Source organism: Chelonus insularis, unplaced genomic scaffold (genome assembly GCF_013357705.1).
Source record: "Chelonus insularis isolate UGA/USDA-ARS -01 unplaced genomic scaffold, ASM1335770v1 contig_33_pilon, whole genome shotgun sequence".
NCBI classification, from domain to species: Eukaryota; Metazoa; Arthropoda; class Insecta; order Hymenoptera; family Braconidae; genus Chelonus; species Chelonus insularis.
The window spans coordinates 102,085-129,998 of record NW_023276506.1 but is presented as its reverse complement, the minus strand read 5'-3'; the positions used below and the strand labels follow the sequence as shown (position 1 = coordinate 129,998).

The 27,914-nt window shown below is 26.3% G+C and overlaps 1 protein-coding gene across 1 annotated transcript; it reads right to left on the bottom strand.

Moving 5' to 3' along the window:
* Positions 1 to 132: 132 nt before the first annotated feature.
* Positions 133 to 26,345, bottom strand: LOC118066380 (thyroid receptor-interacting protein 11-like). The gene is made up of 12 exons (XM_035082369.1): positions 26,055 to 26,345; positions 25,037 to 25,116; positions 22,532 to 22,606; positions 8,603 to 8,878; positions 8,005 to 8,368; positions 4,738 to 7,875; positions 4,335 to 4,438; positions 4,113 to 4,212; positions 2,034 to 2,115; positions 1,121 to 1,313; positions 935 to 1,030; positions 133 to 834 (listed from the first exon to the last, which is right to left on the bottom strand). Exons 1-12 carry the CDS (start codon positions 26,155 to 26,157, stop codon positions 682 to 684), a joined length of 4,764 nt encoding a protein of 1,587 aa, XP_034938260.1. The 5' UTR covers positions 26,158 to 26,345; the 3' UTR covers positions 133 to 681.
* Positions 26,346 to 27,914: the final 1,569 nt, after the last annotated feature.

Here is a 27,914-nt window from a genome sequence, read left to right as displayed (position 1 = left end):
ATTGAATAATGAATAATTAATAAAAAGATTGAATATAATAGGCTTGTATTAAAATTTTATACATTACAAAATTCTTTTACATATTACATTGCATTATATTTTTTTCAATTTTTTATTAACAATTGCTTCATTAATTTCTTTTGGTTTCTTACATCATTCAGTTATAAATTTTCTTAAAGCTATTTAGTGTATGTTACTTCTTAACTATACATTTTTAATTTAAGAAATATTAATTAAAGACAATATTGTTATACATCACTTTGACTGTCTTCATTATTACTAATTTATTTTTTGTTTAATTTTCTGTTATATTTGATTTTTAAAATATTTTTTTATCAAGTTATTTTCTATCACCACTGAAATAAGTCATATCACTTAATCCATAAAATAAAATATAAATAATTTTTTAATTAATTAACTTAGCCAATGACAGCCAACATGGTTTAATTCGTTGTTAAATACATCATTTCTATGTGGAATAAATTTATGATTTTAAATATGTTATACAATATTTCATTGCATTGCCATTAATTAAAAAATAACTTACACAATGAAATTTTAATTAATATAAATTTCGATATTGGTTGAGAATAGTTATTTTTGCAAATCTTGTTTTACATATTTACAAAAAATAATTGTAATATTTTGTATTCTCAATATACTTGAAATAATAAATTAGTATCAACTGTCTTTTAGTACTTCTTTCAATATCGATCCTGTATTTCTTGACGGTATAAAGTCAGGAAATGCTGGAAGTGTAACGTTTGATAGTAAAAGGCCAGATTGATTGGAAGATGTCGAATGTTGTCGACTGTGTCCAGGCCGTGAAATTTGCTAAAAAGAAAATATTTACGGTAATAAATTCATATATTATTTAAAAAAAGATTCTAATTTGTTCAACATAAATATTTCAATGAAGAAAAATCAGACTTACTGTATTAGAAATAGGTAAGGCTGGAACCGAAGACATAGGTTTTGATTCATTTTCTAAGAATCTAATAAATGCTGCTGATAATGATGCTTCTTGATCCTGAAAAGGAATATTACTTTTTTTTTATCTATACTTTCATTATGATAAATCAAATTAAAAAATAATATTTTTGGTGAATAATTAACTGACCTTTGTGGGTGGACCTCCACCACTGGTTAGCAGCCCTGAAAACCATCCTCCATGTGATGTTGAACTGTTGATTCCAGATTTTTCACGTTCAGCTTCATTAAAATCTAAGACTGTCGCAAAAACTTTTAGTACGGATAATTTGTCTGTATTTGATGCTGCCAAAAAGCCCAAGAGAAGATTCTTCATTAAATTTCTAGAAAAAAACAAAAAGTATGAAATGTTAGAAAAATTGCTGTGATCTTAAACCTAAGACTTGAATGTAATAAAGCATCATAAAAAGCATAAATTAATCCATAATAAGATCAATAAATATTTACTTCAAATGATTATTGGTCATAATTATAAGTAGTAATAAGAAAAAGTATGATAATGAAAAATAATCAGTGTAATCTAAATTACTAATAATTACAATAATCGATAATTTATATTTAAGAATAGATTTTTTTTGTATTTATTTATTTTTTTATGGTTAAAACTTAGATTTTATATTTATCTTTTACTTAAAAAGTATGGTAGACATTAAATATTAACAATAAATTGTTGAATTGTCAGTGATAATAATAATACTGAATCAACTCCAATGTATGTAATATAGAAAATATTCAAAGTATCTTAAAATAACACCAATATGTTAGTCAATCTTTTTTGTTATTCGGTAGTAATTGTGAACCAAAGTAGATAAGTTTAATTTTTATTAAAAAAAGGACTAGAGTAGAATTTGAGAGATATAATTAGTAAAAAATCAAAAAGAGAGGTAGTTCATATTATTCTATGTATAAATACTTTTAAATGATTTGTCAAAACTCTCCAGGTAACAGAAGAGAAATGAATTACTATTATTACTTAAGTATGCAAATATTAAATAACAAATAGTTATTGAAACAACTTAAAACTAAATAACTATTGTACATACTTATCAACTTTGCCTTCACCACTCTCTCTTGCTTTCTGAATTCTTTCTTCAGCTGTATTAACAAGTTCAGTCAATTTCGTAACTGAAAATAAATAAAAATTGTTAATAATTCTTAATCTTTTTGTCAAGAAATTTAGAAATGAAGATGAAGAAATATAAATGATTGTAATAAAATAGTATTTAATCTATTATTATATTATAGAAGTCTAAATTAATAGTTATAACTTCCTCGAAGATAATAATATTACTGATAGTGATACTTATTTCGACATACATGTGTTTATGTTGCATCCACATTTGCAGATTCAGACGACGACTAAGAAAGACACGAGTGCAAGTATAACACAAGCACTGGTTGTCTCTTGCACACCAGTACCTGATGTAATACTCACACCTATGCCTAAATAATTCATGCGGCATTCTGTTCTTCTATCATGCCATTCTATATTGAGCTATCATGCTATGATTCATTAATTCATGTGATATTTTTCATAAGTAATACCAACAGTATTAATAAAAGATGATATATAGTTCGAGTCAAAAATGAATAATTATTGATTAATTTAAAATCATTTAGACCAAAAATCATTTTTAAAAGATTGATTGATGACAATGCTTTTATTTCAAGTAATTGTCAGCTTTCTTTTTCATTTGAGTGAGAAATTTTTAACTTAAATTCAATGGAAAATATGATTTTGTGAAAAATGATATAAAAAATAACAGATTAAAAAAGTATTCTTGAAGGAAAGTGGTAGCGGGTGGGAAATCCTACGAGGTAATATGAGCATCTATAATGATACCACTCACAGTTACCTCATGAGATTACACACTCTAACACTACCAAATTTTTTTTTTTTACTAAAAACTTTCTAAAAAAACAAATTTTATTACATGCTAATTGATATTCATTAGTTAAGGCTGAATGCCTATATTATAATTTCCATTAGAAAAAAAGTTTTTTAATTGAATTAACATACAAACAAATAAAAAATTTCATAAGTAAATCATAATACCCAATCCATACAAATTATCTCTTATTTTTATTATTCTTAGTATATTTTTAGTAGAAAATATTATTACTTGAATATTTTACAGCTTTTTTAATAAGACATTACATTGATCATTAACATTAATTGAAAATACAAAACTAATTAAAAATTATAAACAAAATAATTCAATAAAAAAAAAACCAACACCAAATGGTAAATGCGTGATACGATTTTTAGTGTGCAAAGGCGACGTTCTAGTCCGTAACCAGATACCAGCAAGAATCCTGCGTTATACTAAAAATCCCAGAATTACCAGCTGATATTTGACTACGAAACCAGATCAAATGTGCATTTGCTCTGTATTTTATTATGATTAGTCACAATTAAATTATTTCTTTGTTATTATTATCAATACATCTAGTGACACTCTTATTTTATCATTATTACTATTCTACTAATACTAGTTAATATTTATTATCAAATATTTCTTTTATATCTTATCTGGCTATTTATATTTCTTCAGTTATTTGAATCAATTATTTCTTAATAAATATTTAATTTTAACATAAAATAGAAATATAGTAAAAACACTATTTTTCTATTTAATTTATCAGTTTGTTTTTACTTGCTTACAAACATTTTATAAATTGATTGAATATCTAATATTGTTTATTCAACACAAACAATTTTAATTCATGTTAACATGAAAATTTTAATTATTGAGAAATTTAATTATTCAAAATGGTTATTATAAAGCTTGAAATGAATTAATATTTATTTTTTAACCCTTTCTTGATTATTGATTCTCATGCAGTTGTCAAGTACTTTTAATTGTTTATTTCAAGTGCATTTAAAAAAATCTAATATTGTAAAATAATTGTGCGAAACTGAGTATCCATGCATAATCGAGCACTATAACACCAAAACCAATGCAGTGTTAAATAAAACTATTTAAATAAAACTAGTGATTAAATGTGAATAAACATAAAGTAGAAGACGGATTCAATTATTAAAAAATTAGCCTCTATTACTTAGTTAATAATAATTATGGAGTATAGAAATATATCAGAAATAAATAAATATGTAGTACCTTCTTCATTAAGTTTTTGAATTCTTTCAGTTTTTTTGTCCAGCTGTTCACTCAATCGAGAAGCTGCTTGCAAACATCCTTTTGCTTCTGCCAGTTGATGCTGTTAATAGACATTATTTAATTTATAAATAATGAATATACTTGAATATTATATTTAAAAAATATATATTTTTTTAATTTTTAGATAAACTAATGATAATATTTCATACTTTATGAACATACTTTTAAATTAGCAATTTCTCCATTAAGCTCTTCTTGTTTCTTGTAAGAATCGTTTAATTGCTGTCGGATTTTTTCTGTTGCATTGCGTATATCATTTTCTTTATCTGAAATATTCGAAGAATTTTTAATAACCAATAAAAAGCATTAATGCATAGGATTATGAATATTATACATTTCATAATTTCAATCTTCAATAAATTTTTAGAGTTATTGGTTAGTTAATGTTGATGATATTGAACATGATACGTTCATATTTGAAAATAAAATATAATTAATTATAAAAATAATTCCAGTTAAATTAATTATAAATATAATTCCAGTTCATGATTGATACAACTGATTATGTCAACTTCTAAATGCTATACTAAAGATTCGAAAAACTCGAAATAATTTTTATGCTTACCTCTTTGGAACTGTTCCAAAACAATTTGCAAATTTGTCAAAGATGCAGTATGTGCCAAAACTTTATCCTCAGCAGCTGATAATTTATTTTGAATATCATCTCTCTGTTGAATGATTAAAGCCATTTGTTGTTGAAGAGTTTCAACCTGTTGATTAGCTCGAATACTAGCTGACGTATATACGGTAGAATTGTTTTTAAGAACTTCTTCAGCTTGTATAAGTTTTGTTTCTAATTCTTTTTTACTTTGTTCCATAAGTAAAGCTTCTTCTGTGTGATTTTCTTCTATTTCAACTAAATGTGCTTGTAATCTTTCCAAATTTTTCGCCGCTACATTTTCTCTCTGTTGACTTTCTGTTAATTGATTTTGCAAAATTCTGTTACTTGATTGTTCTTTAACAAGAGCTGCTTCCAGAGCATTACATTTCTCATTTAGTGTTGTTAATTGAGATAATTTAGTTGAATGCTCAGGTATATTACAAGTTTCACCGTAATTCGTTGATTCTTCAAGATTTTTAAGTCGTTGTCTGACAACTTGCAGTTCATTTTGTGCCCACAAAACTTCAGATTCTTTTTCTTTGACTAAATTTTCAGCTCTTTGCCGATCTGCCACTACTGATTGCAAAGTAGAAACTTGTTCATTAAATAACTGTGTCATTCTTTCAATTTCTTTATGATACTGTATACTTTCGTTATGTTTCACTTGGACAAGTTTAACAAGTTCGTCACGTTCAGCCCTTAACGACGTCAAAACACTCTCGTTTTCAGTAACTTGTTGCTTGTAATCTAATGCAGTAGTTGATTTAATGTTTTGAATTTCATCATCTTTCTTTTTTATGATTTCTGATAAATTTTCTATTGTTTCTTTTGACATTTGAGCTGCTTCTTGAGATTTTTCTATCGTTGCTTGTAATTCTTGTTGACTAGCTGCTAAATTTTTTTCTAAATTATTTTTTTCTTCTTTCAATACTTCAATTTCAGCTATTTTTTGATTTAATTCTTCTAATAATTGGCTTTTCTCTGATTCTGTATGACTTGTGGTTAATTTTTCATTTTCTGTCCTTAGAAAAGCTATTTCTTCATCGAGTTTCTGACACCTTTCTTCCACAGCATAAATATTTCTTATTTTTTCTTCAAATTCTACGCACTTTTGTTGATACATTTCTGCCTCTGTACGAGTTTTTTGTAAATTCTTTAATTCTATATTTTTTTCTGCTAATAATGCTTCAATTTCTGCTACTTTACGGTTTAAATCTTCGTTTAAGAGTTGTTTTTCTTCAACAATAGACTTAAGTTCATTTAATCTTTGAGATTCAGTCCTTAATTGTACGAATTCTTTTTTAAATGTTTCATTTTCTGTCATAACTTCTTCTAATTTTTTATTATTCTGCTCTAAAGCCGTCAACTTTAACTCATGATCTGCTTGAAAATTATTCAATTGTTGCGACAAATCTCTACATTTCTCCTCACTCATAAGCCAATTCTTTTCAATTTCTTTCAATTTTCTAACTTCGTCCTTTTCTTTATCTTTAACATCTTCCAATTCGTATCTTAATTTATCGTAACTATCACTTAACTTTTTCCTTTCTACTTCACTCATTTGTAATTCTTTTTGTAATAAGTTATATTTTTCTTCCCAATCTTTCAATTTATTTCTCACCTCCTCTAATTCTGCCTTTTCTGTAGTAGATTCTTCCTTTAAAAATGTATGCTCTTGTTGTAAGGCAACGAGTTCTCTTTTCAAAAGGTCCACTTTATCTTTCCACTCTTGACTATTTTGTATTTTGTTCGATATTTTTTCATTCTTTTGTTCAGCTGTACTCACTCGATTTAATGCGATATCTAATTCTTGTCTCATGTTTATTAAATCATATTCAAGATCATTTTTCTCCCTTTGTAATGTTTCCACTTGATCCCTCAATTCCTTCACCAAATTGTTATCTTCATTTATTACCCCATGCTCCTTGATAATTGATAGCTCCATTTCCAATTGTTCGTTTTCTTGAGACAAAGCTAACATATCTCTTTCAATTTCCTTCTTTGCATCATAAACTAAAGTCAATTCATTTTCTAGTCGTTTAGAATTTTCTATAGAATTTTGTAATTCCTTTTTTACATTACTTATGTCCAATTTAAGCTCTTCAATCAATTCGATATTTTCATCTAGACTTTTGCACTTTGCCTCGTACATACTTAACTGTTCTGTCATTTGTCTTTCTCGAGAACTTAATGCATCATTTCTTTTCCTCAATTCATTGTTTTCATTTAAAGCTGCATGTAGTTTTCTAGAAAGATCTTCCATCATATTTTCATTATTCTCTACATTTTTAGATACTCCAGCTAATTGTTGTTGAGCTATTTCTAGTTGTTGTTTAGTATTTCGAACCTCAGCTTCTAAATTTTCTTGATTTCTCAATGAACCTTCGACATTATTCATGGCAGTTATTAATTCAGAATTTTTGTAATTCAATATTTCATTATCATTTTGGAGTTGTTTTATTCTTTGAGACATAGACTCAATTTCTGATTCTAAAGATGCAACTCTTTCTTCACTGGCCTCGGGAATTGATGGTAAATTGGATTTCATATGCTGAATTTCTAAGTCCAAAGACTCCACGTGATTTTGTAGTTCATCACATTCTATTTGCAAACTCTCTTTAACGTCATTTACTTGCTTTAATTCTTCTGTGAGTTCGGATATCTTTCGCTCTAATGTATTTTTCTTCCACTCAGTATCTACCAACTGCTTAGCAATTATTTCAAAAATGTGTTCTCCCTCTTCGTATTGAATATTCGAATTTTTTACAATCTCATTGACACGTTTTGTTAATAATTTCAGTGTTGTATCTTGAATTTTCATTTCCTCTTCTGTTTGAATCGATTTGTTCTCATTTGTTGTTTCATTTAGCGAATTATTTTCATCATTTCTTATAATATTTGTTATCAATAAATCAGTTTGATTATCTTTATCTAATTTTGGAATTATCTTCTGATCCGTGCTAGAATTACTATTAGATAATTCCGTTTCCAGAAGAGAAAGTTTTTCTTGAGCAGCATTGTAGTCAACATAAAGAGACTCATACGCAGTTTGGAGTACTTTATGTTTTTTCTGCAATTCTTCTTTAAGAGCCAGTATTTTTTCTGAAAATAAATAAATTATTATCAGCTATTATAATTTATAATTTTATTGGAAAGGTATTGTGTACAGTAGTGTTTATGATTCTTATAGAATTGATTCTAACAGTAGTTGAAAAAAAAAGAGTGACATACCGATTGATTGAGCATGCTGTTGATCAAGCTCTTCAATACCACATGAAAGATTTTTATTTTCCTCTTGTAACGCTTTTACTTTCGCCAATAAATCTGCTTCTCTGTTGTGAATTCCATTTGTATTAGACTCGTCACTATAAATTTTTGGACTTAGTGTATTCTTTCTTTTTCCAAAGTTATTCGATTTCTCTTCATTTTCCTTCATTTCACCGTCACTATTGTCGAATTCCAATGCCTTCAGTGCGCAACGAATCAAATGAATCTGTTCATGACATTCGAGCTTTGATATTGCCGCGCGAAAATCATTAATGAATGTTGTCTCGTCCAACTGTAATTTCTTCATATTTTTTTCCGCTTCTCGACCCTGTAAAAAATTATTATTAACTCACTTTTATCAACATGACACATCATCTAACTGTGTTTTAAAATTATTATTATAGTAAAGTTTTTAAAACATTTTAAAATTACTTTTATCAACAATATTACATTATTTAATTTTTTTCATAGTTATTCAGTTAATTGTTAAAATCAAAAATTTATAATTTCTATAGACGCATATTTTTTAAAAATTATATTATTCATGGATAAAGAATCTTACCTTTTCTCCGATTTGAATTATACGATTTACTATATCTTGTTTAGCTCGAAGAAGCTCTGCTTTCTGATGACCATCAGAAATAGGATCCTTTTTATCAAAATTCCTTTTATACTTTTCTAATTCCTCTTCCAATTCATGCACTCTCAAGTTTGATTGAATAAGTTGCTCCTGAAGTTCTTTAACTTGACTTTTATTGCTTTTGACGTCATGATTTTTTGCTGACAATGGATCCCAAAAGAATCCTCCACCTTCATCATCTTTGTTGGCATCTTGTTGCTGTAAAATAATAATAATTATTATTACAAATAATTATCCATCAAACATTAATGTGTTTATGAATGTTTATTTCTAATTTCTTAATGATTATAATGAAAAAAATTATCAGCAAAGTTGGAATTGTAATTTTTTGCATAAGAATTTCGTGTCATAAACAATATATCTAAAACGTTTCTATCCGGCTGCACGCTCATGCGATGAAAGAAAAAAGAAGATTCTTATGTAATCAAAATTATATCTCTACTTTTGGGTCGCGAGAAAGAGTTGAAACGTGCAAGTGGATTAACCTAACATATCTCTCATTGAATTTAATAACGAAAGAAAACCTTCAACGTTCACTGGCAATAAGTGTGTCCATAGTGAAGGGACAGAATGAAAGACGATTATAAACATTACTAAAAGCACTACACGTTACAATCAAAGCTAATATTTTTCTGATGATTTTACACGCTTGGTACCATTGAAAAAATAATCGTAAAACATTAGCAAGCATATGCATGGCGAGCTTAAAGCATGTTTTGTATTTAAATGCATTCATTCTGTTGTAAAAATGCATTTTTCGACAATTAAAATTTCTTTCATGATTAAACCGTGTGATAATTTCTTGTTTTTTTTTTTTGTTTTCAAGAATTTTTTAATTAAAATGAAGAATAACTTCAAACAATTTCTGGGAACAATAGTGGCCAGAAGTTTTTAAGTTGAATAAATTTCTCAACTAATTAAATCTTTGTTCTATTGAAATAGTCGTTGTTGAAAGGGACTGCGAAATACCTATAATTCCCTTTTATTAACTAAAACAAACAAATAATTAAACAATTGTTCAGGAAAATTGACATTTGAATCGCCAAAAAATATTTCAAAATTATAAAATTATTTTTTCATGTAAAGTTTGAGAAAAACAAATGATTTAAAATTTATATTGCTTATTTTTTTTTTTTTGATAAATGTTTTAGAAAGTACATGTCAAAGTGTTTTTAAAATAAAATACATAAATTAAACTCAATATAAAATGCCATAAACAAAATAGAAAGGCGTGTAGTAAATTGTAAACTAGATAGAAATGTTTAAAAATCAACTATACACTATCTGTAATTACATTTTTAACTCCTAAAATAAGTCTCGAAATCATGTGAATAATTAAAATGACCTTTTATATATATATATATATATATATCATATATGTTTTGTCTCTCCTTTAAAATCATGTTAACTAAGATCAATAATTATTGAAGCCAAACGAGCTACTAAAAATGGCAAATAAAATAAATTTAAAATTAAAATGAGACTAAACATTGATTCCATCCAAGGTATTATAAGACCACAAAAAATTAATTGATTGTAAAAAGTAAGCTATGCATTAATGCAATTAGACTTTTAACTCTTTTATCAACACTTCAACGATGATTTCTTCATCTGTTGATCCACAAACCTTCAATACTGCAAAAATCATTTTTATATCAGCATTAAATAACGTGCAATAACACGCAACAATTGTTATAAAATCGAATTAAACCAGAAGGTAAACGTCAAGATAATAATAATTGAGATCTAATCAAAGCAATAATATTTCATTGTTGATATTAAAATGGGAGAATGAAGTGTAATATGTAGTTTACACAGCATACGAGTAATAAAATATTCAATTGTTTTGAACATTTGGTGTAACATTAAGATGAATATGAACGTGGATAAAATATGTATCAAGAGTTTTTAAATAACATTGAGTTAACAGAAACGAATCAATGTAAAAGGAAGTCGGATCAAAAAAGATTATATATCTGAGGTATAATCAAACAAGGATCTCATTCTTGTCTACAGCAGTTGGAGTGTATTCAAGTGGGTCTCATCGAAATGCAAATGAAACTTCGTCCAAGATGTGGTGATACCTAAGACCAATCGCCCGGAACTCAATGATTTCGCGTCGATAAACGTGATTGAAAGCATGTCTTCTTGTATTATATTGGGACACTGCAATCGATATATGCGTTATGCAGAACCATAAGTTTGTCCTGCTCACTTATCTTTGTCTTTCTTTTTCTCTTTCTCTCATGTCGTGGTCCAAGACGTAGTAATGCTAATGAATATGAAAGGGGTTTCATTGGGTCAGGTCAAGGAATAATGACTCGTTTGACTTGCAAACGGGACTGTGACAAAAAAACTTATGGCATTGATATCACCCTGTCTTCAAATAAATGCATTCCGTTTTCGATAAATCTCATTCCAGGTATTTGAGGAAAAAAAACTTTGTGCTTTTTTTTTTCTTTTTTTTTTTAATGGTCTAATAATTTTATGCTTCTTTAGTGCTTTGAGTATTCCAAGTAAATGAATTCATTTGCAATAGTAATTAAAAAGCAGCGGAATTTTTGTTATCGAAATGAAATCAGTGATAAAAGTAAATTTCTTTACTTAGATTGTTTTTTAGGATATATTATGTTAAGTCATAAAGTTTTGCATTTTTGCATGACTATTGATTTTAATGTCGTAAAAAATTATGTGAAATATCGATTTTAGTTTTTTTTTTTTTTCATTCGAGTTTTAGAATATTTTTAGAATATTAATCATGCTATTTTTTATTTTTAGATGACAATGATTACAAATGAATGGCCTATCGGTTAGGGTTAGTCATCTAACTAATTTTCAGTCATTTATATTGACATATGAATTCTATTTAAAATGTGTTTATAATGAATAATATGCATGTTGAGTTATTCAAATGAATTTTATTCATAGATGCATTTCAAAAAAATATTTTTACAAAATTATTTTTAGATGAAAAAAATTGTAAAAGAAAAATTGTAATATAATTTTTAAACAATTTATTGTTTACTCATGAAACAGAAGAATAATAGAATAAAATAAAAATTTTTAGAAATACAATAATTTCCGTTTGAAAGTAATTAGTAATTTTAAAAATAAAAAAAAATTATTTAAACCATGACAAAATTTATACTTTTTGGACATAAAAAAACATAATTGCATTCATTAATAGCGTATTTTGTATCAAGAATTATTTTTATAAAGTAAATAAATTTTAGTATTTTCTATGAATAAATAGATTTATTAATAAAAACAAATAGAATAGAATTGTAATTATATTCAACCAATCATCTTATTTAATTTTTAAAATAATAAATAAACAACACAGTTTTCATTTTAACTCACTGTGCTCTAGAATACTTCACAAGTAAAAAAGAAAGAACACCTGAGAATTTTTACCTAAATATTTCAACTAACTTTTAGAGGGCACTGTATTGTTTATTAGAATTCACAAATTATTGCCAATGTTTATCTAGAGCATAAGTGCTTAGACTTAGCATCAGATTTTTACTCAAAGATTTTTAAGGCCAGTTAAATCAGAGTGTTGCAAAAATGTAGGATTAATTAATTAATTAATAATTAGACAACATTATATTTTTAACAAAATTTAAAAATTTCTCAAATTACATTTTCTTATCGCTGTGGCAAAATAATAATTTTTTTATATAGATCATTTTCGTAAAAATTGATAAACGATTTTGTGATAATTAAAATTATTTATCGATTATTAATAAATATCTTATGATATATAAAAATCGTATGTTAAATATTAAACATAGTTTCTTACAGTGCAATAAAATTTTTCGAATAGATATAAAAATCTTTCTAACTGTTAAAAAATATATTTTAATCTTAAACAAACATTGCACTACTGTGAAAAAAAAAGATTAGATGTTAAAAAAATTAATTCTATCATTACTGGACGCACATAAACGATAAAATGTCACTTCCTAAAAGTGTATCTTGTTTTTCATTTGTTGTGTGTTAGATTCTTGTGCTTTTTTATTTCTTTTCTGGATATTAATTAATACAAAAAATACGTAAAACAAAAAATTTATTTTATTAAATATAATAAAATTGTAGTATTTTTATTACTACTTTAATTACAATAAATAAAAAAAAAGTACAGCCTGTACAGATAACAATTTTGAAATGATAATTCATATTCATTGTTCTTGATAGATATATTCTTCATTACAAATCCGAGGGATGGACTTTTGCGAAATAAAGTAAGCGATTAACATGTACGTGCTATTGCGATGTAACAGGTAGTAAGTAACTGATAGGAAACGTGGGAAAGGAAGTAGCTCACTATCGAACTAAATAGTATGCTAGTAACCATTTATCTGACGATTGCGGCCAACTTATAATATATCACACGAAGTCAAGACGATAAGTAAATAACGCTTTATTGTGCATCAATTTCAAAAAGTGTAATATTTGAATTTTTAAAATAGTACTCATTGATGACTCATTAATAATAAATATTCAATTGGGCCATAGAAGTGTCACACTTTATTTATCGCTTAGATCTTGTGTTATACTGCCAGTTGAGTCTTGTCAACAGAGGTTTCAGTAATGAAGCAGATATCTTTGAATACATTGTGACGACCTTTTGCTTTAAATAACAATTTGAAGAATAAAAAAAAAAAATGAGAAAGTTTTCAGAGGTTAAAAAGAAGTAGTAAAGAATAAATAATGAATAGACAGACCAATATGTTGAGGATTAATTCTTAGGATTATCTTTTTGTTCTCCGGAAGTGCTTTCGAGATGACGACATTGGTTAACATTTGTTTCATTTACTTGCCTGTTCTTTTTTCTTTTTAATTACAGGAAGAAAAATCAATATTTTTTTTCGAATTTTCGAGAAGAGAAAGAAATTTATTTTGACATATGAACAAATGGTAGACTATAAGAAATGTAACGTTTTAGGTATTTTAAATGATTACAGATGTTTGTAATCTTTTATCATCAATTTCGAAGTTTTCAGTCGCAAGAAGTAGTTTGATATACATATATCGATAATGGAGTATTTTCTGACTATTATTTTTTGGAGTAAACTCTAAAAAGATGCATTTTTGACCAAGGGAGTAAAGTATGATATTCTGACCTGGGTGTAAAATTGCATCCCGAGCCGAAAGTGAAAGTGGCAAACACTCAGGTATGGATATCTTACTTTTTCTCCGTGGCCAACATATTATTTTTATCATATCATTGTCCAAAATTAAAGTTTGTCTGTTTTGAGGTTAGAAAAGTGACGTTCTCTCTCTCGCAGAGAAAGACAACAACCGTCGGAGCATGCGCAAAAACAATTTTTTGTCTTTTTATGCGGAATAGAATACGTCGTTTTGGGACCGAAAAATTGGGAGCAAACCTTAATTTTGCAATGCAATTTTACACCCAGGTCAGAATATCATACTTTGCTCCCTAGGTTAACAATATACTATTCTCAAAAGGTATTAAAAAAATATGTTATTTTAATGAATAAAATATTTTACTGGGTAGTTGCATTAATTTTTTCTATTAATTCATAAAAATTATACATATAATGTTATTCCATTATTGTGAACTTCTTAAAATGAGTGACAATAATAAATTATAAATACTAATAAATAGAATTATGGTGATCAAGATAAAAATAAAAGGTTAAGAAATCAATTAATCAATAAGTTCAAAAGGTAAAACTTTTTATAATGAAAGACTTTAACTAACGTACTGCTTAATAAAATATTTTAATGATATATTTCTTTTAATGTATAATTAATTTTCAATAACACAGAGGGAACTTGTTATTAATTGCTGTGAAATTAATATTAATTTTAAATTTAAAAAAATAAACTGAGAAAGAATTTACTATAATCAATAAAATATTTTACTAGTTCAATAAAATAATAGTTATTTTCCAAAATCACTCTTTAAAATTAAAATTCGTTTAAAGTTATCCTATTTAAAATAATTTAATTAATGAATTATCGTTTGGACAAATAAAATGATTAATTGCAACTAATTGATAAAATATTTCATTCACTATAATAAATTTGTTTCTCAGCAATATTTCACCAATATCATTTTTTTATCAATGTTTTCCCTGTAACTTTGCAAAAGAAAGCAACAATAAATTTCACAACTAATTTTTCTATCGTAAATTTCTATAGTCGTTAAAACGTTGTTCTTAAAAACAGAACATTCAAAAGGAATATAAAATTATGAAGAAAAAAATATAAAAACTAGCAGGAGAAAGAGGTCGCGATAAGACGTCACTCCAGATATGAGGAATAACGAACGCTCCAGCATTTAAACTCACTCATATTGTTCTCGAGTAAATATTAACAGCTGCAAAGGTGGATATTTATAAGGACAGTATTTGAAAGAAAGAAAAAAAAAGAAAATGAATATAATGAAATATAAAAAAGAAATAACACGTGATCATCTATTTATCAATAAGCATACCAAATATAATAATAAATGTTATGAATAAAATGTTAAGAATGTTTTTTTATGAATAATTTAGAAAATGATGCATTTCTGTAAATTCAATGACCATTAAGAAAATGGTCAAAAAATTGATCAATTTTGCCAAGTTACGGCGATGCATGAAAACAAGTCTACAGCGATAACGAGTAATCGAAATGGTTTTTAGCATTCGAGAGACACGCGATATAGCAACCCGCATCGTTATACTAGCAATACTGACCTCAGAAATAAATAATAATAACGTTAATGGTGGTAATAATAATAGTACATAGGTAAACTTTACATAAGAATCAATAGAATCAATAGTATTGGTTTCAAGAGTTAAAATTGTCATAAATTCAACAATGAAATATAAAAAGTTCTTGCTACAATAGACCTCGACTTATACACACACACTATGTCTAGATCATTTTGCTTTACTTGGAAAAAACAACGTCAGCATTCGTGAAGATAAACTCTCTGCGTCACCTTTAGTCAGAAATTATACCTAATATTCATTCGGTTTAAATTTTCGTACAATGAACGGATGAAGTATTTGAATTTTAAATTTAAAGTTAATAATTATCAACAATATCATGTTTTCAGTTTAAAATGTATTCTAATATAATATGTAAGTTAAAAAATTTTTAAACGAATTATACATTAAGGACTAAAACTGTCATAGTGTGATTGATAGGATTAATTTATTTGATAAAAAATATGACTTCAGTTTTTTCATTGTATTTTATCTTTAACATTGATATTTAAAAACTAATTGATATCTGAGAAGTGAATGATAATAATTTTAAATATTTCCCTGTCAATTGAATTAATGAAGCAATTTTTTACATCATGTAATACGTAAATTATTCGAAATCGTAAATCTAGTTTTCTAAATAATTCATTTTATTTTTTGCACAACAATTTAATTCAAAAATATACCATTTTTATTTCAGTTTTGCAAACCCGTATTTTTATGCGCTCCAATATTATTATTAAAAATGAGAATAATAATAATTTTTATCTTGATGCTGAATGATGGAGTACATGATGAAAATTTATATAAAAAAGAAATATTTTAAAACATGATGATAATCATTACCGGTATTCTGATTAATTATAAACATTCTAAAATTAGGAAATGATAAAAAATTAAATAATCAATAAATCAATGATTGTAGAGATGATTATAATATGAGACATAACATGCAGTTTGTAACACCATAAAAAGTTGATCGAACACGACTGAAATGTATGTTATAAACGATAAGCATTATTCGGTACATAGAACGTCAAAGTTAATCGTGTCCCACAAACTATTTGCACCATCGTCCTCACGCACTACTCGTCTGTGTGAATTTCTTGGTGCTACGTTAATTGTGCAAGCTACAATTTTGCACTATTGCGTAACAAGTTTAACCAAGGACCGATGAAAGTAGGCATCGGTGCACTTTTGACTAATGTGTCATATTTATGTGTCATCATTTTTTTTTTCTTTCTAAAAAATTCTTTCATTTTTTAATCATTATGTATTTGTATAGATTTACTCAACATATATTTACTTATCGCCAGTATATCAATTTGTCTACAGTTTTAGAAAATAAGTTACAATACTCTGTCATACACAAATACAAATATATAAATATACATACATATATATATGTTCCGATTTGAGCAGAAAAATATCGCCATTATATAACCGGAAAATATTGTATAACAATAACGGACACTGACAATGAATAAAAAAAAAAAAAAATTCAAATAATGGAAAAAAAATTCTTGGGCTAATAAATAGCAAAAAAAAAAACATTAATATTTCCAAGTGATTATTGACAAAATTTTAAAAACCGTCGAATGTTTTGATCAACACATACTGCATTATTTTTATTATGAATAAATAAAAACAACCATTTCTGAAAAAACTCATTCTAAAACAGTGATTGGGAAGACAGAAAAAAAAAAAAATATTATGCGTTAAAAAACTAGGATATTCAGTGTTGTTATTGTTATTATGGTAATAATAGCTTTTTTAGGAGTCAAAACGTTCGTCAAACATCATGAGTTTATATGAGAAAGTCGAGGACGAGGCTCGACATATGCCAATACGTTAAGCTGAGTTCGAAGTACAAGGATCACTTTAATTAGATTTCTAAGTATATGTATATGATAAACTAAAACATAATGCAAATTACGATTGCAAAATGGATCATTTGTCTTAACTCGTTTTTGTACTTATTCTTAAAAAGAAAAATACTCTTTTTTCCATCGAAATTTAACTTTTCATGTCCTCGGCGATAAACGAAGTGTATAATTTAATCGGCTATTAAGATAAGAAAATGTAATGTTGCATTGTTATCAATTATCAGTTTATCGGCGTCTTTAAAGATTTACACAAAAATAGTAATAGAATTAAATGTTACTAAGCAAATAATTTGATAATATTTCTTTTTTTTTTCATTGTTGTTTTTTTAATCGCTCTAGTATTGAAAACGCTTTTTTCACTTTATGAAAATTTGTATCATTAATTCTATCATTCGATATATCTATAATTAAAGGTATCAAAGACGTCATAAATCAGTATCTTAACGTATATTTCACTCTAAGCATACGTATTGTATGACACTGTCTATTTCCGTTGCAATCTGTATTAATAAACATATTTTCGCAAGTCATTAAAAATAGAAATTAACAATAAAGTGTTGTGGTTTTTTCAAGTTATATTATAAACCGATTTTCCTTCACTTCTCAATGACAAATCTACTCATATCCGATTTTAATTCATTGTTTGAATGACTTTCATTTCCGTACGTAATATGTTTCCGTTAGATAAAAAAAAGTTTTTAATGATTAAATATAATAAATGGATGAATAAATATTTTTATAAATAAATCACAATTATTCAAGGATTCTTGGGTTATATGAATAATTAAAAGTTGCTTACCTGATTAATTAATTAAATGATTGTTTAAAAAGTTAACTCACGAGTGTGCTAATAGGTTCGAAGTTCGCGTAATTTTATGGTTTTTTTTGTTTTTTTCCGTTTCAAAAAGGTGCGCGATAGCACACGTGCGATACTGTTCAAGTGATGAAACACAACTGTGCCTCCACGAGTCTACCCGCAGGCGGTTGGCCACACATACCGACATTCTGAGGTGATGGACGCGTGCCCCTCAGCTCTGTAATACTGATGGGGATATTCCTATCTAACTCCTTCCACCACAAATGTTACAATCGTTGGTAGAACTGCCGGCTTCGATGTTCTGGAGAAAAATAACGTGTGGGAGAAATGATGAACGGAAGAAGTGGAGGAAAATAAATTCAACCCTTAAGTGGGGGAAAATTACCTCAAGGTAAATTTGTACTTGTTATCATGAACAAAATTTTTTTCTATGTTTATGAATAGAAACAGTTAAAATATTTTTTCTCAATAGAAAAATGTGAAAATTTTGGTCTTGTTTGTAGATCATAAATAATCATTTAGAAATTTAGAGATGTATTCTTTGCGAGTAAATAAAAAACGATTTTTTTTGTATTAATGTAAGTAAATATAATATTTTTTTTTTCTTTTCATTATAAGTTAGAACCTTTTGGTTGGTGGTATCTATTTGTTATGTGTGAGATAATAATAAATTTTTAAAGTTTATAGATTGAAGAAATGTTTTATCAACTCAATTTAGTCATTTTAGTCAATTGGAAAAGGAAAGTAATTTACAACATAATGATTCATGAATAATGCAATCAAGGTGGCGACTACTTTTGCTTGTACAATCGTAGAATGTTGGGAAGTGGACAGTTTTATCAGCCCTCATGTTCAAGAGCGGGAGCTGCGGGCGCAGGTGAGAAGAAGAGAGTAAAGTTCGCTAAACGGAAATGAAAAAAAAAAGACAAAAACGAAATAGAAAAAAATAACATTTTTGTCTCCTTAAAAATTTACTGCTTTTTTTAAATTACATATTTAACCCCAAATTTTTTTTTCCAATTATTTAGTAATTAATATTCGAATATTTCTAAACTGATAAAGCTCATCAAGGTGAAATTAAAAGAAAAATTAAATAAAAAAATTATTAAAGCAATATCTCTCAATTAATCTATAACCTATTTTTTGTATTTTTTTTAATTAAATTAAAAAAACAAAACAATCTTTCTTGATACCTTTAGTATTATCTGTAGATGAATATTTAAAATTTTTTTCAGTGATAAATAAAATAAATATCATTAAAAAGCAATTACTTAGATATATAATAAATTTTTTTTTATTCAAAATGTTTAAAACTAGAGAAGTAAGTGTATTACCTAACGAAATTGGTAGGTGAATTGTTATCTCGTGTAATTAAAAATAATTGTAAGCTCCCTCGAATTATTAGAAATAGATAACGCCTGTAAATAGCCTATATGACATATTTTTTTGTGACTCATTGATAATTTGGTATTTAGTTTCATTTCTATATGTCCTTCATATAAGTTATTATCGATAACGTTAAACATACTAACCTGACTAGTTAATGCAATAATAACAACTAATTATGTAAACACATATATTGCAAAAATTAAATTAGAAAAGTAAGGACGAATGCTTCAAACATGTTTTATAATCAGAAAGATACTGGTAGCTTGGTGACTTAATACAGGCCATTTTATACCTTTTGATTTAATACCCATATATCAAGGGTAGTCATAGTCACTATCAAATTCTTGAAAAACTACCCTTGGTGGTGTTTGATGAAATGGATTTATCACCAATCCATTGATATTCACCCTATAATATCAGTAAGATATCTCTTGGACTAATGCCTTCCCTTCATTATTATCATCACAGTGTTTTCATAAATAGTTTTATTAAGATAAATTTGTTACAATGAGTGAGAGTAAACTATATGCATGATATTGAATATATATTTTTTGTATCAACAATGTTAACATTGGATGTGTTTTCAAAAATGGTATGAACTATTGTCATATAAATACTAAAAAGTAATTGGATAGTTTCCTTATATATAACATTGTCCAATTTTAGCTCGAAAATTGATTAAACGAAACTTATTGCTTATAATATGAAAGATTGTAATTGAAAAAATAATACCAAAATTAGAGTCTTCAAAAAATGACGATGGAAGTTAAAAATTATTTTAATGAATGCAATTTAATTTGAATGTATTTTTAATTTTAAGATAAAATACAAGATTACTAATTTAGTGAATTGACGTTAAATTAGAACGTTTTAAGGAAATTTATTAATTTAATTGAACGATGAAATCTGCCTGAGGCAGGTATATTGCTCCAAAATTGTCTATTGGACCTGAATGATGATGTTAAATATTGATTAGAAAATAAGCTCGATTTAGATGATAAGATTGTAACTAATTATATAGATCATATTAATTATAAATTACATGTTAGGGTTTCGCGAGGAATAATCAAAAATGTTTACTGTATTATTGAGTAATTAAAGAACATATACACACCTTAATGAAATTATACTATTAAGTTTACTAATAACAATTGTAACAGATATCATTGATTTTTATGATGAAAAAATAGTAATTTCGTTCAACAGCTATAAAATTTTGTTGAGAAAGACATATATTCAATAATGATACTGATAGTCAAAAGCTTTTATTGAAAAATACTTCAATGTTTCATGTAAATAATTAATCTCATAGAATACTACTTTGCTTCATCTTTATCAAACCTAAATTATTAACTTTATGTTAGAAAACTTATTTTATTTTTAAATATTAAGTTATATTGTGTTTCCACTTTCTTCTTTTTACTTTTCATGGGTCGAAAATTATAATTATATATTTTTAATATGAGTGATTATTTTTTTTACATTGAAACAAATTTTCTATTTTTAAGTAATTGTACTGTTGGTGAATGTACAAAATCCACCATTAAAGCATTTCTTTTCATTTGAGCATAAGGTTTAAGCATTTCTTGACAATTATTTACATATTTGTACTGTAAATACTTCAACATACACAATAGATCATACAATCTATGAAAGTGAAAATTTATTCAATTCTTGAGACTACAAATTCTTGTGTTAATAATTGACAAATGATGAACATGCATGTTTAAATCACGTTCAATATCACACCTCAAGGTTATTACAATTGATAAGAATATGTTCATTATTGAAAAAATGAGCACTCCAGATAATCAAATGTTTTTGATATCTAATAAAATTATCTACAAAATTCATAATGCATTAAATATCGACTTAGTAATGGAAAAAGAATATTTCATGATTAAGTTGATAGAACTGGTTTACAACTAAATTATTAAAATTTTTTAAAATATTAATTTTTCGAAATATTGAAGATCTTGAGATTTCATTGATCGAGAAATCATTCTTTAAAAATAGTCAACGTAGTGATTAAAAGAATAAAAGATAAATCTAAACTGAGATTATAACTCATAATAGTAACAGACCATTTTAAACTTCAACTTCGTTAGAACTCTGCACGAATAATAAACTTATCTTTTAATAATAAATGAACAACTATTTATGTCTGTTTATATTTTTAATTTTTTTTTATAAATATTATATTTAACTAAATTTATTATAAACAATTAAAATAAAACTATCTAAATTTCTAAACAAAATTGAGTTTCTCAAGTAAAAATAACATTATGTCATCATCATTGAGAAATTCTCTGAAAGTTCCATGAAAGAAATTTGTTTAGACTGAAAAAATTTTCTATGACACTTATCACTCTGTCGTCAATATAAACAATAAACAATATAAATAATGTTTGTAATGATGCTACGCATGAGAGTCAAGGGCTAACAGGATGCAAATTGGTGAGTTGAACTATTTAGGCAAGTTCCTGACACATACAGGAAACGGAAGAGATATTTTTGAAATCGTCTTGTATATTTTTTAACCTTTTCAATAGATCAAGAAATATACCTGTGGCATTGGACTTGTGTTGACCAATCCTTTGTTGATTCTAGATATGATAAAATAGCTTTACCCATTTGTCTATTAATTAATCTATTTTAAATTCTCTATTGTTCCCATTTTATTACATGTATCATGACAATTTATTCAAAAAATTTTACTTTTTTTTATCGATAAAAATAAATCAATGTTAAATTTTAATACATGAATGAATTATTTTGTAACCTGTTTAAGAAAATAATAAAAAGATTAAATTAAGTAAAAAATACACACTCAAGAACGTATATCTTGAGTTGATAAGTGGAACGATTGTAGAGTAGTTTTAACTCAATGACTTTAATTGTTATAAGATGGTAAACAAGTGAAAAACAGATATATAACGTTTTGTTGTAAAAAACAATTAATATTTAATGAAATTTTTAATTGAAAAAAAAAATATACAATAATTAATAAATCTTGAACTTTATGTAATCTTACCGTTTCACTGACTCGGATATTTAACTCCACCACTGTTTTTTGCAGTTCACAATTATGTCTCTTGAGAAGAGCAATCTGAAAAAAGAATAACAGGTTTGGATATAAAATATTATATTGCGGTATTCAATGGGATGTAATATTATGTTTCACATTTTAAGCGATCAGAGAGAAGTAGATAAAGCAGGTAATATTAACACAAGCTTGTGTGATAGGCTGGCATCTAAAGTTTGTAACTACATTTCAGAGGAAGTCCGGTGGTTTGTTACGGCCAGGGACTGGGTGATGCGCGTCTCTATTTACTCTGTTTATCTTGAGTTTACATTGCGATAAATACCACTACCTAGTCATCTGAACGTATTTTCATTCGCCAGAATATATCCTGAATGCTTTGGTTTCTATCAGGGATCATACAAGGTACAACAACCAGATCCTTGGTTTTGAAATTTTTGTAATTCATGTTGTTACAGAAACTATGTAGTAAAATATGCACATGATTCATTAGAATAAATATCTAATTATTTGTATTTGAGTGGTTGGTGTCTAGGATTGGAATAGTTTTTGCTTGGTATTTCATTTGTTAAATTATTCAGACATGGACTGTATCAGCTACACAGATTATACATAAGTTCATACCAAAAAGTTGTACTCAAACATCACAAGTAGGATGGCTGAGAGCAATAAATTTTTAAAATTATAAAAAAATTAAAATATATTCAAATGTTTTTTATTCTTTAAAGCAAGATCTAGTTGATTGAAAAAGCATTAGAACGTTTAAGCTAATTAAAAAAAATAATTAGTGTTATTTTTTTTCCTTTTAACTTTTTTTGAATAATTGGAGCATTATAAACATTTATGCATTTTTATATAACCCAGTAACTAGCAAACTAAGTTAATCTGCAAGCTGCGCCGATTTTTTATTTTTGATATCGTCCTGGGAGTTAAAAAAAAATTAAAGGATTATGCCGTTTTCATGATATTGATTTTTGATAATCTTTTGAACAGCTGTATTTTTGTTTAAAAAAATACTGATAAGTCAAAAAGCATTTAGAAGCTTCTTTTAGAAATGATTAAAACTTTTTTTTCATTCTTCATACACCAGAATTTTTGTTTTTAAAGTTTTATTAATTAAAAATTTTTTTAAATATTGTTAATAAAAGTTGAAAAAAATTCAAAGAATCATTCATGACTTTCCCCGAATAATTACTCAATTACACTATATTCAAAGTAAAAACTGGATAAAATAGTAAAATTGAACTTGGCCATTATACTTTTTATCAGACGTTTTTAGCTTGAGAACATTACTTTTGATATGCTGAGAAATAATATTAAAAAAAAGAAGACAGAAGGCTGACTTTAAAGAAATGTTTTCTCTGTTTTATTTGCCAGCTTCTAAGATTAGATGCAAGTTAGATCTTTGTTTCTTCAAGAAACGACCATGCTCAGCACATTCAAGTAGTCAGATTACATATGCTCATATAAAATAGCTGACCAAGCAAGAGTCCTGGTTACTTTCTGAAGAATAGTATCAGCTACATGACAATTCGGTGGGATGTGAAAATTTATTGTAATATAAAGAAAACTTCTTTCAAGAAGAAATTAGGAATATTGATAATTCCTTTGTTATCTTCACAGTTCAGTTAGCACAGCCTTCATTTCAATAGATATTTTAACATCACATATCTTTTAACAAAGAAAACTCAAAAGCACCAAATTTACAGTAACATCAATAATTAGTGCTGTATTTAAATAAAAAAAAAATAATTTGATACGTTAAACACCCGAAAGTAATTAGACAATAATCAGCAAAACAAAAACTTAATAATTTTTTTAAATAATATATGTCTTAATAGTTATAAGTTATTTTTTTTATATTATTCTTAAAAAGGTAATTATTTCCAGTTTAGTAGTGAATAAACAGAGTAAATTACTCTTAATAATTAAATTTTTCTAAATCTTTACTTTCAAAGATGCATAAAAAACTTTTTCAATTTAATTGTTTCAGCTGGTACTGAAACTAAACACCTTTGTTATAACAACTAATGACTTTATGAGATACCCAAAATAAAATAATCCAAACATTTTGCAATTTTACTATTTTATAGTATGAATATTATCGATAGGATTAAAACTGATATACTCGTAGATAAGCTTATGTTTGATTTATAATAGTTAAGATTATAAGGAAAAGCAACATCTGTTAAAATAATTTCACGATGAGTAACCTTATTTTTATCATGACAATTTTTATCGTAACATATGTCAAAGAGACAATGAAAATTGGTAATGTCGCTATGAATTTTAGTAAATTATCAATAAAATAAAAATACAAGTATTTAAATATAATTATCGAGACAACAGTGTAGATATAAGTGATAATAACCAATGACTTTGTATCAAATAGAACAAATCTATACTTATGATGCTTTTGTAATTCAATAATGAATACCAATGATACCTTGGTAATTATACATCTGGTTAATTATAAACCGAAATAATGTTGATTACCTCAGCATCCTTGGAATTTAATAATTCCTGGAGCTCAGCACATTTTTCATTCGCTTCTTCCAGTTGTTTTGATCGATCATCTGGAATAAAAGTAAATATTATAGATTAAATACGTGTTTCAAAAATTTTTAAAATATCAGGGAAAATTGTTAACATTTATAACAAATAATAGAAAAATATCTATCTAATGGAATTGCGTTTGAAAAAAAAAAATAGTAATGATGTTGATCCTTTCACTTCGACTGTGTTTGAAGCTCGATTGATATTATGCGTCTTTTTTCAAGATCTTATCTGTTCCTGTTCGTTCATTGTTGAGACTATTTGATCACTATACTAACCGATTTGATTATGGTATTATTTTATAATATATAATCTTCAGAAAAAGATGCCAAGCATTAACTTTCTCTTATTCTTGTTATTATCACCATGATAGTGATGCAGGTTATCAATAATTATTGTCATTAGATGAGATACTTATTACAGATAAAGCAAGTTCGTCTCATAAAATTGCATTTTAAACTAATATTAGATATTTGTTAATTCAATCTATTGCACAATATAACAAGCTTTCGTTAAACAAATATTTTTGGTTATACAATATTATAATTGTTCCATTATTATTGATCTAACTGTCCAAGATTTAAACATTACTTGTTATTATTTTATTAAGTATTATTAGTAAAATTATAAAATTAATTCTTTAATCTAGTTTCATTTATAAATAGTAATAAAAATGGAAGACTAAAAAGAATTTGTAGATTTGTGCAAACTTGTCATTATATTCATTATTCATAACAATGATCAAATTTATGTAATCCTTCAGTTATAAGACAATTTTTTTTTTTAGAAATTTATGATAATTTCAACAATATTTATTCCAATTTCCCTCCACTTTAATGCGGTAAAACCTACCGATAAAGAAGAACAATATTTTGACAGTATCAATTAACCTGTTTGAAATACAAAGTAAACGATTTTGAATATATATAAAAATTTTAACATAGAAAATTACATTTACCTATTTCATTGACAATGCCTTCAGAAAGTACTTCTTTTGTAAAGTTCGTTATTTGTCCTTTTAAATTTGATAAACTAGAAAGACCATCTCCGAACCACGCCATTTTCCACGTAGATACTCAATATCAAACGTATTATATTTGATTGCAATATGTTATATTATTGCTTAAATAATTTCAAATATATTGACTTAATTAGACTAACTAATCATGATATTTTACAGAAGAAAACAAAAAATCACTTTTATGATGTAGAAAACATACACACGTCACTATACACAACATATACATATCAAAATTACAACGTATAGTAAAAATTTTTCCAGACGGTGATGTTTTTTTTTTTTTATAAACTGTTTTACCATGGTCAGCATTGATTTTTGCCGCCATCTATGATTGGTACAACTGTTGAAAGAATTTACAAATACCTGTTTTATTAATTGTCAGTCATTGTGAGAGGAAAATTTAATTTAAAAATTAATTTAAATTTACATTTTCATAAATTCATAAATCATGGCTTATTTAACCGATAATAAAGTTGATTATTTGATGCAAATTTGTTCATTAATATATAGTGAAATTTATTTAAGTTTTTATCATTCTCATTAGATTTATTTCGATCATTACAATAATAATATGCTATACATATAATGGCTTATACTGACAGTGTTCTCTGGCTAATGACATATAACGATTTAATCAATATAATAAATATTGTATTGAGTTAACATTTCGATGATCATTTTTGATAATAATTTTTTATGAGTACTACTTATAAAATCATTAATAAATTTAAAAAAAAATATATATTTCAATTGCAATAATTTTTTTTTATCAATAATTAATATATATTCACGAATTTACAATGGTGGTTTTATCGATAATTGGAAAATCAGTCATTACAAATTAATTATAATCAATAAGATCAAAAGTAAATGCAATATAGATCGAAAAAAAAATGGATTCAAAATAATTACAGATTTTCAATTAATGAAATACAATTATTGGCTTACACAAATAATTTACTTATCAAAATTAACATATTATTATAGTCAATTACAATTTATCAATATCAACGTTTGGAGCATAATGTTATAATTAACTTCAATAAAGTTTTATATTTTTTCTAGCAATGCATTTTATATTGACATGTTAATTAATATGTATAAATATCTAAAATAATAATAACCTATTAAAATTTTAGTCATCTCAATTTTTTAATCTATTTATATCCATTATTTACTTACTTAATTTACCAAAAACAATTAATGCCGATAAATGACCGTTACAAAAAAAAAAATTCCATTTTCCAAGGCATTGACATCTTCATCAATTTACGACCAAAAAAAGGGACTCATTCCAAAATGGATAGCCCGTACATTTATTAGTATTTCCCGTTTTAAAAGATAATTATGTAAAGAAAAAACTTGATTAGCCGAATCACCACTACCGAAAACCAGGTTGACTTAAGACCAGTTGACCCAGTTCCACTATAGTGTCAACGGCACGTTAAGAGAGAATGGAGAAGAAAAAAGTCATGTAACCAGAGAAGCCTCATAGCAGTCTTTAAGTATCATCAAAGTATCGAAAGGGATAGCTGGCACGCGGCTGTGATCTGAAACGATGAAAGGAAGGTTGAGGATCGTGTATGGAGTTCAAGGGAGAATAACATTTTACTATGCTGTGCTCATACCCAGTGCCGAGTACATATTGGGTGAGCCCTGAACATGCTGGAATTTATGTTTACTCAAGTCATGTTAGTCAAGAAATTTGCAGGTAAATACATCAATCAGAATACCGATTTACATTGCCAAATTAGTGAAGTCAGCAAATTATGGTTAGAAAGCACAGTTTATAGACAT

Bases quoted from the DNA above. Each gene is read 5' to 3' on its own strand.
- LOC118066380 (XM_035082369.1), bottom strand. From the start codon at position 26,157: ATGGCGTGGTTCGGAGATGGTCTTTCTAGTTTATCAAATTTAAAAGGA. The intron at 25,117-26,054 runs GTAAATGTAATT...CTTTTATTCCAG, and splicing joins AGGCATTGTCAATGAAATAG to ATGATCGATCAAAACAACTG. The intron at 7,876-8,004 runs GTATGTCACTCT...ATTTATTTTCAG, and splicing joins ACAGCATGCTCAATCAATCG to AAAAAATACTGGCTCTTAAA.